Source organism: Protopterus annectens, chromosome 13.part0 (assembly GCF_019279795.1).
Source record: "Protopterus annectens isolate FY-2018-M chromosome 13.part0, PAN1.0, whole genome shotgun sequence".
In the NCBI taxonomy this organism is placed as follows: domain Eukaryota; kingdom Metazoa; phylum Chordata; order Ceratodontiformes; family Protopteridae; genus Protopterus; species Protopterus annectens.
This window is the reverse complement of record NC_056747.1, coordinates 221,681,275-221,695,137: the sequence shown is the minus strand read 5'-3', so window position 1 is coordinate 221,695,137 and position 13,863 is coordinate 221,681,275. Positions and strand designations below refer to the sequence as shown.

Genomic DNA, 13,863 nt, shown 5'->3' with positions numbered 1-13,863 from the left:
GATAACCATGCTCCAAAAACATAGATATCAGCATACCTCTTTCACCAAGAAAGCTGCCACTAACTGATACCATTCTTGCTTCCCTTATTAACTGCCCTTTTATTAAACCTTTTTGTACACCATAGGGTGGCAACTTTTGTAATATAGATACACAATGGCAAATTTAGATTTTCTATAAACATTAGAAGAAAACCCAGCTTGTGTTTTGTAAATGGTAATATCCAAATAGCTCTTAAAGCCATAGCTGTGTTGATTGGTAATTTTAAAAATAAAACTTGTGGCATTACAAACACATTTAATAAACTCAATTAATTTAGTCTCTGTATCATTCCATATAAAATTTAACATCATCTAGATATCTCATATATAACATTCAGTTAGTTGAAAGTAGGGGCACAAGCCAACCTTATTACCACCCCTTTTTGTCTGTTTATAAAATTCACCACCAAAATAAAGGAAATTATTGAACAAATCAAATCTCCATAAGATTTGATAATGTCCTATTAATATGTGAGGATAGAAACTTGCATTCTATTATTGTCTCGTTAAACTGCTATTTTAAACATTTTTAGTGTCTCACTGCTATTTTTTTGTTGTATTAAACATTCTCTAGTGTTTCCCACTGAAACTAGGGTAGCTAGTAGCTGTAGCATAGTCCAGATACAGGCTTGTTGCTTCTGTGACTGTAGTGGTTTGTTTGTTCTGAGCACATTTTCCAGGTCATCTTGGATTGGAAGGGGCCTCTCTACACTTTAGTGAGTGAATTGTGCTGATTGGGACCTGTCTGGTGTGGTGAGGCCCGTCTAGGACTTGGAATAAGCATCCTCACTGGTCCTTTTGAATCTTTTAATTTTTTTTTTCAAGTTTTTACTTTCTGGTATTTAGGCCCTGCATTTGAGCAAGTTTCTGCTTGTTTTGTGCATCATGCAACACTGTACACTGCTGCCCAATTGTGCGTCAAAGCTGGGCAGTTAAATTCAACAATTTTTCCCTAAAATCCAGACATAAATATCCATCCACTGAGCTCCACCATGATCAATTCTGAAAAGCCACCCCTAGTGACAACAGTCTTCCACCTAGCATTATGGACAGTTGGACTACCCTTGTTTCTCCTGCCATCCTTGTTGACTTCGGTATCTTAAGGCAGTCTAGCCATTGCCTCATGTACACAGACAACCCTCTACTAATAACATACACTAGTACAGACTGCAAGAGATGTATCTGTACCAAGAATCTTGAATCCATGTACTCTCTCACTCAAAACAGTAACATGGAGAAGATTGCCAACTCACCCACCACTACATATGCACATAGTATGACTACACAAAAAATAGTATGCATCAAACACGAGAATACACATACATGGAGGTTCTCTTGAAAAACTTACCGAAACACCAGAGACCTCCAAAACATGACTACTACAACTAACACAGTCCCTGCAGCACCCATGACACAGAGCAACATCAGTGTCTCACTCACCAAGCCCATAAGGCGTACCACACAAAAAACAAATGTTCTTGTCACTGGAAAACTGGAGACTCACGGATGTTCCACTCACGAGTTGGGACAAAGAGAAAGTCATGATCAGCTGCCTGTCTGGTGCCAGCATTAGTCAGATCATGCATGCACTCAGATCTCTCAGCAGCAAGTACCATTATGACTCTGTCATAGTTCATGTTGGTGTGAATGACCTGAGATGAACCTCACTGGACTATATGAAGAGAGACATGGGTGAGCTCTCTGAATATGTGTCCCAGCCAAGTATGTTTCTAGCCTTGAGCAGCATACTACCCTCACCTAGAATGATGCCATAGTATAAATAAAAAATGATTGATTCAATAATGGGCTTTATTTTTGGTGTCATTCAAAGGGGATCCAGCTCCTGTCAGCCTGGGAAGTGATGGTCGACAAACCTCGCTGCTTTGCCAGAGATGGTTTGCAGCTGGTACCTATAGGCTTTTGGCTGTTGCCAAAGGCTCTTGCCTCCCCATAGTGCCTTTTTTAGGCAAGGTCTGGAAAACAACACTACCGACATGAAATTAACCAATCAGAGCAAAATAAGGATCATGCTGCTGAATGTTAGGAGTTTAAACCAAAAACTGCACTCCCTGGAAGCACTTCAATTACTAGAAGATGCAGATGTGTGTGCAGTCACAGGAACCTAGTTCAAAGCCTCAGAGAGTACCCCGACCTTGCAAGGCTGCAGTGCCTTCCACACCTTCAGACCACAAAATGAACATGTGAAAACCAAAGGAGGCAGTGTTTCAGTCTATATTAGAGATAAATTCACCTCCTATCTAGTTAGACTGGACAACTTCATGGAGTTATTCCAGGTCCAGGTTACAGTGGGTAAGACCCCCATTCAAGTCATAACCAGTTATAGATCCCCCTCCATGGGTCACAACACCCACAAAGCCTACTTGACCAAACTGGAGACAATCCAAATTTTACAAAACACACTGGTTAATGGGGGATTTCAATTATCCCTCCAAAAAATGGGAAACTATGCTGGCCCTAACTCCCTAACACAAAAGTTCCTTGACGTTGTTAATTCAAATGCCCTGGAACAAATTGTCAATACACCGACAAAAGGGACAAACATTCTAGATCTGGTCCTCACCAATAGATGCACTATCTCAACTGTCTGACTCTCATTATTTAAAACTGACCACAAATCAGTCATCTTTGAGCTGACACTAACACCAGAACTCAGAAAGGGTGAAATCAGACTAAAACACTTCACCAAGGCAAACTGTACCCTCCTAGGTGAAGGTATAAATGTATTCAAAGCCCCACCCCAAACTGGGAGTGGTAACTACACCGAAGCTTACACTAAAGCCCTGTACAATCACTTGCATAAGTGTATAAACTTGTCTGTACCAGAAAGAATCAAAGCCAGAGCCCCAAATAAAAGCAAGCTGCCATGGTGGACATCCAGCATCAACAAACTTTACAATAGATACAAAAAGTTGCTGTCCAAGAAAACAAGGGCAAGGCCCCAACAATGAAAAAACACCCTCCTCAGCCTCAACAGGCAAATAAGACAACTTGTCAAATCCTCCAAAGGTTCCTTTGAGAGAAACTTATCAAGTACAGTCAAGGATAACCAAAAGGCCTTTTATAGCTACATAGCCTAAAAGGTAGGACTCAAGTATGTGCAGAACTTGTGGCCAACGGTATCACACACACTGACCTCACAGAGATAGCAAACCTACTAGTGGATAGGTTTGGTGAAAGTTTCTCTCCCTTATACCCTCCTAACTTATCACAAGCTTTCCCCTAAACTTCCACCCCACCCTACATATCTGAAAAGCAGGTCCTCAAAGCCTTGTCCAAGGCAAAAAACACAGCCTCTGTGGGACCAGACTACATTACAGGTTGTCTTCTAAACAGGTTAAAATATTGAACTAGCATCACCACAAAGTACTCTTTTCAGTCATAGCCTAACCACAGACTTTGTTCCTGTGGAATGGAGAACAGCAACAGTTATTCCCCTTCACAAAGGTGACCTAGCAACAGATCTGGGGAATTACAGACCCATAGTCCTGACCAGCATCATCTGTAAGGCCATGGAACATATCATTATGGGCCTTATAAATAAAGACATAGGTTCTTCCCAATTTGGCTTCATCAAGGGCAGATCCTGCCTGTTAAATCTGGTGGATCTCTTTGAAAATGTGACCAAGGCCATTGAGGAGGGCAAATCTGTGCACACAGCATACCTCGACCTGGCAAAGGCTTTTGACACAATCCCACATTCAAGCATTACCAATAAATTTAGCAAACTGAATGTAAACCCTTTCATTGTAAGAAGCGTTGGCAACTGGCTCACAAACAGGAAACACACTATCAAAGTGGGTGACTCCACATCAACCAGCAGACCTGTTACCAGTGGGGTGCCACAGGGGTCAGTGCTGGTCCCTGTACTGTTTGGTATATACTTCTCAGAAGTTCAAATCAAAACTAAGGGGTTGTGGCTGACGAAGTTTGCAGATGACTGCAAACTTGTGCAATCACTGAATCCCCAAATGATGTCAGTGTACTCCAGTAGGGTCTCACACAGACAAACAAGACAAGCAACTGGTGTATTAGTCAGTCTTAAACTGAATGCAGAGAATTGCATCATCATTCCCTTTGGCACAGACAGCATCCCTTTACACTATCAAATCAACAATACCCTAAGTACCCACAAAGTGGTAAGGGACCTGGGATCACTAGTTGACTGCGACCTTAACTTTGACCATGTATCTACTGTAGTAAGGAAAGCCTTCTTTGTAACACACTTGATTAGTAACTGTATTGCCTCAACAGCAAAAGAGGTTCTAACCCCTCTATACTCGGCACTTATCTGGCCCATAATTGAGTATAACTCCCCATTTGGTATGTACCGTACTAAGCACCTGCAGTAATTGGAGAAAACTCAGATGTTTCTAACAAAGAAGAGCAAGGGGCTCCAGCATATGCCTTACACAAGCCAACTAAAGTCCCTGTCACTATATTTCCTATTGTATAGACTTCTTAGGGGAGACTTCTGCCTGGGCTACAGAGCAATCCAAGACCCAAACCTAATGAACTTGCATCATATTCGTAAATTAAACGGACTAGGTAGCCATTCAAGGGACTTAAATATGGCCTGTGACTTAAATAGGACATGCTGGAGGGACAGATTTATTTCACAGGTTCATAGGTAGGTACAAGGTTATCAGCCCAAGGGCCTACGTAAGCCTAGCCAACAAGGTTCCCTGGCTTACGCCACCCGAGAAAGTTATTTTCCTGTGCCACTGTCGAGCAGAGACACAGAAGTGATCCCCGGGGTGTATTTCCTATTTCCCATCCACTCATCAAGATTTTTTTTGAAGAGTGCTAATGAAGAACTTTGCTTGACATAGACGGGTAGCCTGTTCCAGAGTATGGGAAGTCTCTGGGACAGGAATCTATCCCTTCAGCATGTCCTGTTTATTGTGGTGACAAGGTTTAGGTCCCTAGAGCGTGTAGCTTGGAGGGATTGGGATTTCTTTAGGTGTAGCATGTCCAACAGCTCTGGGTTTGACATAACTTTATATATTTCCCAGTGGCTGCCTCGTCTTTGGAACAGGCTACCAGTTCATGCGAAACAGAGCACCTCTATGACACTGTTCAAGAGGAACCTGGATGAGTGGATGGGGCACCGTAAATTCTTACCTGGGATGGCGCCCACAACCCTCCTGGACCTGGGCAGTCATTACTAAATGCAATCTTGGGTATTGACTAGCATTTCTATGATATTACATTGGGATGAAATGGCTAGGCTTAAAATGACCTCCGGGTTGATAGCCTAGTAATTTCCTATGATTGTATGACCAAGGTTGTGTGGTATACAAGAAAACAAGTCCACCATATCAAAGGTAAGAAAACTAATGTTGTCTCAAAGGTCATCTTTTAATTTATGAAAAAGGCTCCAATAATCTTTTTTTTAACACCTTTATTGAATTATCACTTAAGAAGTAGGCAAACATACATTCATTTGAAAGTTACAGACCTTATACATCACATATGTTTTTTATACATGCTTGCTACAGATCACCCACCATTCCGCATTTCTGGAGACACTGGGAAATATGAAGGTCCTACCAAACACCCTAATACTGGGTGATTTCAACTACCCAAACATTAATTGGGAGAACTACTCAAGTACTAACTCCCTTGACCAACGCTTCCTAATATTTATAAACTCGAACGCCCTGGATCAACTGGTAAACACCCCCACCAAAGAAACAACATATTAGACCTTGTCATCACCAACGTGGGCGACCGGTGTTCCACACCTGACGTCAACCCCTCGCTGGTTAGATCAGACCATAGACTAATCACTCTGGATATTCACATTCCACCCCCAACCCCAATCAAGGAAACCACCATGAAAAACTTTTCAAAAGCAAACTTCACGTTGCTTAAGACTGAGGTGGAAAGATTCACAGCCCCCACGCCAATGGACAATGCTGTCCAAGCTGCTGAATCCTATACAAAGGCACTCTATGATCATCTGCAGGAATGCATGGATTGTGCTATCCCAAGTAAAATCAAGACTCACTCCTCCAAGAAAAGGAAACCAGTCTGGTGGACCCCTGCCATAAACAGGCTGTACAATAGAAGGAGGAAACTAGTACAGATAAGAGCAAAATCCCTAGAAGGAAAGACATCCCTGATCCGTATCAGCAAGAAACTACGATCCCTCATTAAATCATCCAAGGCTAGCTTCGAAAGAAAAATTGCCAATGACTCCAAAGATAACCACAAAGCATTCTTTAGCTGCGTCATGAACCTAAGTGGAAAATCTCAGATCTGCTCTGAGTTGGTGCAGAATGGCACAAAATACACTGAACCGACTGACATTGCCAACATTTTGGCAGACAGGTTCAGTGCAAACTTCACACCCCTTTCACCCCCTAAAGGGCCCATAACCATACCAGAAGAAAGTAAGGCCCCGGCAGTCACCGACACAGGTTAAAACAGCCCTATCCAAAGCCAAAAACACAGCCTCAATGGGATCGGACGGTGTCCCAGACACAGCGTCTTACAAGAGCTCCAAAATGAACTAACCCCTCACCTAAACACACTGTTCAAACTCAGCCTCTCTACAGGCTATGTACCCACAGAGTGGTGCACAGCAACAGTTATCCCACTCCACAAAGGTGGCGCCACAACGGACCTCGGGAACTATCGCCCTATAAGCCTGACTAGCCTGGTCTGCAAGGCTATGGAGCGCATCATCATGGAACTCATTAATAGAGACATTGAGAACCTCCAAACTTTGGACCCCACCCAGTTTGGCTTTGTTAAGGGCAGATCATGCCTCCTAAACCTGGTGGACTTCTTTGAGACAGTTACCAAGGCATTAGATGAGGGTAAGGAGGTCCACACAGCCTACCTAGACCTCGCAAAGGCTTTCAACACCATTCCCCATTCTGATATTATAGACAAACTCACCAACCTGAACATTAACCCCTGCGTCATGAGATGGGTTGCAAACTGGCTCACGGACAGAACCCACATGGTGAGAGTTGCAGACTCTAGGTCTGACTCTAAACCGGTTACAAGTGGCGTCCCCCAGGGCTCAGTCCTAGGACCCCTCCTGTTCGGTATATACTTCTCAGAGGTACAGGCAAGCACAGGAGGACTTTGGCTGACCAGGTTCACAGACGACTGCAAACTAGGGGCCATAATTGATTCTCTGGCTGATACACCTCCAGAAGGGTCTCACTGAGACGGATACCTGGTGTCAAAATCATGGCCTCAAGCTGAATGCCAAAAAGTGCACAGTCATCCCCTTTGGAAAAAACAAAGTACCCGTGAACTACCACATAAATACAGAGAAAGTAATAAGGGATCTGGGGACCCAAGTAGATAGCAATCTCTCCTTTGATAATCATATTGCCAAGGTGGTTAGAAAATCCTTCTACGTGGCCCACCTAACCTCAAAATGGTTCTCATCCAGAACAAAGGAGGTTATTGTGCCTCTCTACTCATCACTTATTACACCCATTATAGAATACAACGCCCCATTTGGGATGTACCTTACAAGACACCTGCAACAGCTGGAAAGACCACAAAAGTACCTCACCAAGAAGATTACTGGCCTGAAACAGATGACCTATGCAGCCCGAGTAAAGGAACTCCAACTGTACTCGGTTGCATACCGCTTACTCAGAGGTGATCTCTGCTTGACATACAAGGCCATGTCCAACCCAGAATTGATGGATATGCTCCACCTTTGAAAAAAAAAAACAAATCCCTGAGAGCCACACGCTCTAGGGATATAAACCTTACCACAACGATAAATAGGATGTGCTGGAGGGATAGATTCCTGACCCAGAGACTCCCCATGCTTTGGAACAAGATTCCAATATACATCAGGCAGAGCCCCTCACTAGCACACTTCAAGAGAAAACTTGACGGGTGGATGGGAAACAGAAAATTTACCCCGGGGATCACTGCAGTGGCTCTGTTGGACAGAGGCGCAGGGAACTAATGGCTCTGCTGGTCAGAGGCACAGGGAACTAATCTAAGGGTGTGGTGAAAGCCAACACACTCTGGCTAGGCTTATAAATGCCCTTGGGCAGATAGCCTAGTACTTACCTATGAACCTATAACTGTCATCAGTCCAGCATTATGTAAATTGCTCATTCCTATTAGAACTGGTACATGTTGATCAAGGCTTTGAGACTAAACTGGGTCTCTTTTGTTCCTGTGTTTGCTGCTTAGTGCTGGAGTTTTATTTTTGATTACTTGAAATGCAAAATCAGCCAGTTGTGTTCATGTAGTTAGAGCTAACTAAATTGGTTGTCAACCATGCATAGGGAAGGAAGTCCCTTAACTCAGTTATGTCTTTTTGCACAAAAATTTATTTCCAGTAATTTAAATGTGGGAATTCAATGCAAGAAGATATTAAGGAGAGGTGGAGGTACTTCTGAAAAGTCACCACTAGTAAAAAGAGAGAGGTTATTGTGCTTCTGTAAAGGCAGTTGAAGAGACTTCATCTTGATTTCTTTGTACAGTACTAGAGACTTTTTCTTTGTAAAGATATAGACAGATTTGCAAATGTCCAGAAATGACAACCAAAATGGTGCATGAGAAAGAGTAAAATGTGAGCTTAATATCTATACCATCAATCAAACAGTGAGAGGGCAGATACAGTCAAAACTGCATTTCAGGAATGTACCACCTTTTGCAGTAAGAACTGTACAGGAACAGATACGATCTGAATCCAGTGGATGGGAAACGCAGAGATGACATAGTTCAAGAAAATATAGTACAGTCAAAAGTGCTGGTGAGATTCAAGTTGCCATTCAGCTATTTTGAATGTGAGTAGGAGAAAGTAAAATAAAAGTTTCATAGTTGTAGCATCTTATCTAGTTGGGTAGGGTAAGGCTGATGCCTGGACAGATTGTCATTACATTCTGTGTCTGTGTACTTTACTGATATTAATTTACTTTGCTCTGTTTAGTGAAGGTGTTGCATTTGCTATGATTCATTACTCACCCCTATTCATTCCCACTGTTTATATAGTAAACTGTTATCTTGACTGTAGAAATTACTGTCAGATCTCTGTAATGCCACTGGAACTGGGTGTATATCGTATGTTCAAATTTTGAAAATGTTGAACACTCTAAAGAGTGAAAATGCCAGAACTCGAAGTTTTTTTATTGAGATTGCAGTACAGTGAAGATCGGAATATTTGCCCTTTCCTCTCTGTAGTGCGATCTCGGAGTTGGAATATATATTTAGTGGGGGGGGGGGCACCCCCACAATAAGGAGTTCGAGTTCTGGCGTTTTTGCACATATGATATAGACCCTTGAAACTAACTATGCTGCACACTTCAAAGATGGAACAGTCCTATACATCTTTTCATATAATGTTATGAACCCTTGCAACAACTTAGGTTACAAGACTATTTTGCACCTGAACAGTAAAGTCATTTTACACCTTGACATCCTACACTGTCTAAAAAGGAAAGCATTTTAAGAAACAAACTGTGCTGCATTGTGTAAAAGGAATCCACCATGTCACCTAAACAGTACCATACTCTGTAGTTTAGGAATAATGTCCCAAACCAGCCCATCAGACCATGCTAGTTCTGCAAATTGGAAAAGTCATATAGTGCACATGATTTGTAGTGCAGAAAGTAAATATGGCTTGGGACAAACACAAAGCATACCTGTTTATATGAATAATGCTTGGAACTCTTAGTAAAACATCTAGACTTAAATCTCTCCTGGGGTTAATCTGCAGTTCATTTCTCAGGAGGTTAACTGCTTGCTAGCTTCAGCAGTGATAATGCTGTGAAACTGCCAATATTACGAAACAGCTGTCATATTTTTCACTCTGTGTTTCTTTCCCCGGTCAAGTCCCTATTCATTCCACGTAAGTGCAGATGGACAAATACAGCCTGCACCATTTCCTCCTGATGCATTGATTGGCACTGGAATTCCTCGACATGCCAGGCAGATCCACTCCCTCGGCCATGGAGAGGTGGTATGTGCTGTGACCCTCAGCAGTTCAACACGACATGTCTACACTGGTGGGAAAGGTTGTGTGAAAGTCTGGGATGTAAGCCAACCTGGAAATAAAACCCCTATTGCACAGCTGGACTGTCTGGTAAGTGTATATACTTAATTTAAGACACAAGTTAAAGCTGGTTTTAAAGCTTTTGCCTGTCTTACTATTGAGACTGCTGAAAAAATATATATAATTTTTAAAGTCACGCATTAAATGTATACTTTTATTGCTTAGCTGTAAAAAAGGTGAACTGTTTTATTGATATCTTGTTGCATGCCTAGTTTATAAATAAAATCAGACTTACAGATAGGTAAGTTTCTAAATTTCACTCCATCACATTCTTATTACTTATTATTTAAATTGTCATACCTCACTTTTCTGACCCGCGGTGGTGGTGCTGCGGTAGCTTTGTCGCCTCGCAGTAAGACGCTGTCCGGTTCGATTCTCAGCTAGAGCATCTTCTGCTTGGAGACAAGCGTGAATGGGCGTACCTGAAGGTTGTGCGTCAGGGCTGGTAACTCGGCACATAAAAATCAACTACCAATCATTAGCTGACGAGTTCTGCTGTGGCGACCCCTAACCGGCAAAAGCCGAAAGACACAAACAAACTATAAATACATGAAAACCACATAGAGCTCCTGTAATGAATTACAGCAAAGGAATCACTTGTTCTTACTTTAGAGCTTTGTCTTTTTTCACTGTTTGTAACCTCTAGGCAACAGTTACATGGCAATATGACCCTGTTTGGAAAATACAGAGAAGCATGGCCAAAGGTAGGAGTGAGGACAGTACAGAGGTGGTGCTAGCCAGTATTCAGTAGTGCCCCCATTCCTTCCACTGCCCATTCCTTGTGCTGACATCCATGAAAGGAACAAGTGGAAAAAAAGAGGGTAGATCCTTAGGCTCAAACATACAAAATACAGATGTAAATGGTTATCTGAACAGAGGTAAGCTGAGAGAAGAGGAAACTTAGACGGAAAAAAAGTTTCTGTATTTTTTTTTAATTTCTCCAAATCTTTTGGGTTTCTAATACCATGACAGGAATGGACTCCATTCCTAAGTGAAGTACAATTAAAGTTCATGAAATTAGTATTGTTTCAGTCTTTGATATCAGCCAGAAGTGCTTGTCACAGCACCTGCAATGTGCCCAGTAATGACTCCTGCAATTCATACGGAGTTGCATGCATTGGTAACATATCTAAGTACGATTGTAGATTATTTTTTATAAGACCCATTGCTTCTACTACCATTGGGACTGTCTGGGCTTCTTTCTTCCACGTTGCTCTCGTTTCTGTCTCCAAATCCTGACATTTTATGACTTTGCGTGTCTCTGTACGCAAGACACTGTAGTGACTGGGTGTGTCATTTTCAATGATCAATGCTACTTTTGTCTTCTTTTTATGGACCACTGTATCCAGTTTTCTAACTTCTGTCTTTTGAACTGTTGGTACTGGATGTAAACTTCATCATTTTCTATGATGCTTTGTGGTTCATGTTTCCAGTGTTTTCAGCCACTTCAGTACCATAATGATTGCACAATCCCCAGTGCAACAATCGTGCCACATTACTATGCCTTTCAGTATACAGTCCTTCTGCCATTAGTTTGTCACAACCATCAACGAGGTGTGCAACTGTTTCCAATTCGGTTTTACAAAACCTACAGTCATCTGTTTCTCCCACATGTTCAGTGGACTTTGTAAACTAGCCTGTACGTAGCTCACTATCTTGGGCCACCAATATTAACCTTTCATCTCTTGGTTTGAATTCGCCTCTCCTTAACCATTCCCGCGCTTGTTCGTGATCAACATGAGGTTCTTCCAGAAGTTTTCTATACTTGCAACTATATTTATGTATTTTCTACATTTCTTGCCTTCTCATCTGGTCCTTCACCTTATAATCTTTCTTTTGTTTTTTGGCACATTCTGTTGCTGCCTGATTTGGCATCATCCTTGTTTTCTTTTGTAATCTATCCAACATGTTTTGGGGCCAGTCAGTCACTCCAAAACTGTAAATTAGGACAGGAAGAGCAAATTGGTTTATAGCTTGGATTTTGTTCCTAGATGTCAACGCTGTTTTCAGGATTAATTTAAGTCTTCTGAAGTATTCCTTACTAAGTTTTATTCACATTTGTTTATGTTTTATTGTTGATCCTTCATCAATTCCCAAATATGTATAACACTCCCTCTTGCTCATTTCTTTTACATCACATTTTTGTCCCAAACTGATGTTTTCCTGGTGCTGCAGTTTTCCTGCTTTAAGCATTTATTTTGCACATTTATCAAGACCAAATGACATTCTTATATCATCTGAAAAAGTTTTGACAACTTCTGCAGTGTGTCTTGGACAATGAGTAAGAAGGATGCCATAAAATGATGTACTGAAGTAAACATCATGGGGCAATTTAAGGCCGTGATTCATAAAGGTGATTGAGATATTGGCATCCCACTGTTGTGCAGTCCCTTGTACAAAAACATTATCATATTCCGCAATTTACTTAGACCATGTCTGAAGCGCTAAAACTGTAGTTACTAATGGTCAGATTGAGCAATACAACTCGATACACCTCACTTTTAACATAATCATTACTCACTAGTTAGCGATACCAGCTCTCTTTTATCACTTTCAGTTTAGCAATCTATTGTTTTCTTTGTAGTGAAAGAGACTAATTCTGTAGCAAAAAATAACGATCAAGTAGAAAATTAAAACGTTAATGTGTCATTCTGAATTTAAAATTGCCAAGGACTCTAAACATAACCACAAGGCATTCTTTAGCTATTTCAAGACTCTAAGTGGCAATGCTCACATCTGCAGAATGGCACAAAATACACTGAACCAACCAATATCACCAACATCCTGGCAGACAGGTTCAGCGCAAAACTTCAACACCCTCTCACCCCCAAGAGGGCCCATAACCATACCAAAAGAATGTAGAGTCCCTGAAATCACACACACTCAGGTTAAAACAGCCCTCTCCAAAGCCAAAAACACAGCATCAATGGGACCGAATGGTGTCCGAGGCTGCGTCCTACATGAGCTCAAAGACCAACTAACCCCTCACCTAAACACACTGTTCAAACTCGGCCTCTCCACAGGTTATGTACCCATAGAGTGGTGCACAGCAGCAGTTATTCTGCTCCACAATGGTGGAGCCACAACAGACCCCGGGAACTATCGCCTTATAAGCCTGACTAGCTTGGTCTGCAAGGCTATGGAGCGCATCATCATGGAACTCATTAACAGAGACATTGGGAACCTCCAAACACTGGACCCTACCCAGTTCGGCTTTGTTAAGGGCAGATCATACCTTCTAAACCTGGTGGACTTCTTTGAGACAGTTACCAAGGTTATAGATGAGGGAAAGGTGGTACACACAGCCTACCTAGACCTCGCAAAGGCCTTTGACACCATTCCCCATTCTGGTATTATAGACGAGCTCACCAGCCTGAACATAAACCCCTATGTCACAAGATGGGTTGCCAACTGGCTCACGGACAGAACACACATGGTGAGAGTTGCGGGAGCTAGGTCCGACTCTAAATCGGTTACAAGTGGAGTTCCCCAGGGCTCAGTCCTAGGACTCCTCCTGTTCGGCATATACTTCTCAGAGGTACAGGCAAGCACAGGAGGACTATGCTGGCCAAGTCCGCAGATGACTGCAAACTAAGGGCTGTAATTGACTCTCCGTCTGACACAGACATCCTCCAAAAGGGTCTCACTGTGACAGATAACTGGTGTCAAAATTATGGCCTCAAGCTAAGTGCCAAAAAGTGCATAGTCACCCCCTTTGGAAAAAACAAAGTACCCACAAACTACCACATAGGTGGTAG

At 42.2% G+C, this 13,863-nt stretch overlaps 1 protein-coding gene across 4 annotated transcripts in view; it reads left to right on the top strand.

The window, feature by feature from the left end:
* Positions 1-13,863, top strand: part of LOC122787177 (transducin-like enhancer protein 4) — a 728,148-nt gene that overhangs the window by 526,765 nt on the left and 187,520 nt on the right. For all 4 annotated transcript variants that reach the window (XM_044053755.1, XM_044053754.1, XM_044053756.1 and 1 more), the window contains one exon: positions 9,886-10,135. In XM_044053755.1, the coding sequence (XP_043909690.1) occupies positions 9,886-10,135 (250 nt within the window). The remainder of the gene's footprint in view (positions 1-9,885; positions 10,136-13,863) is intronic.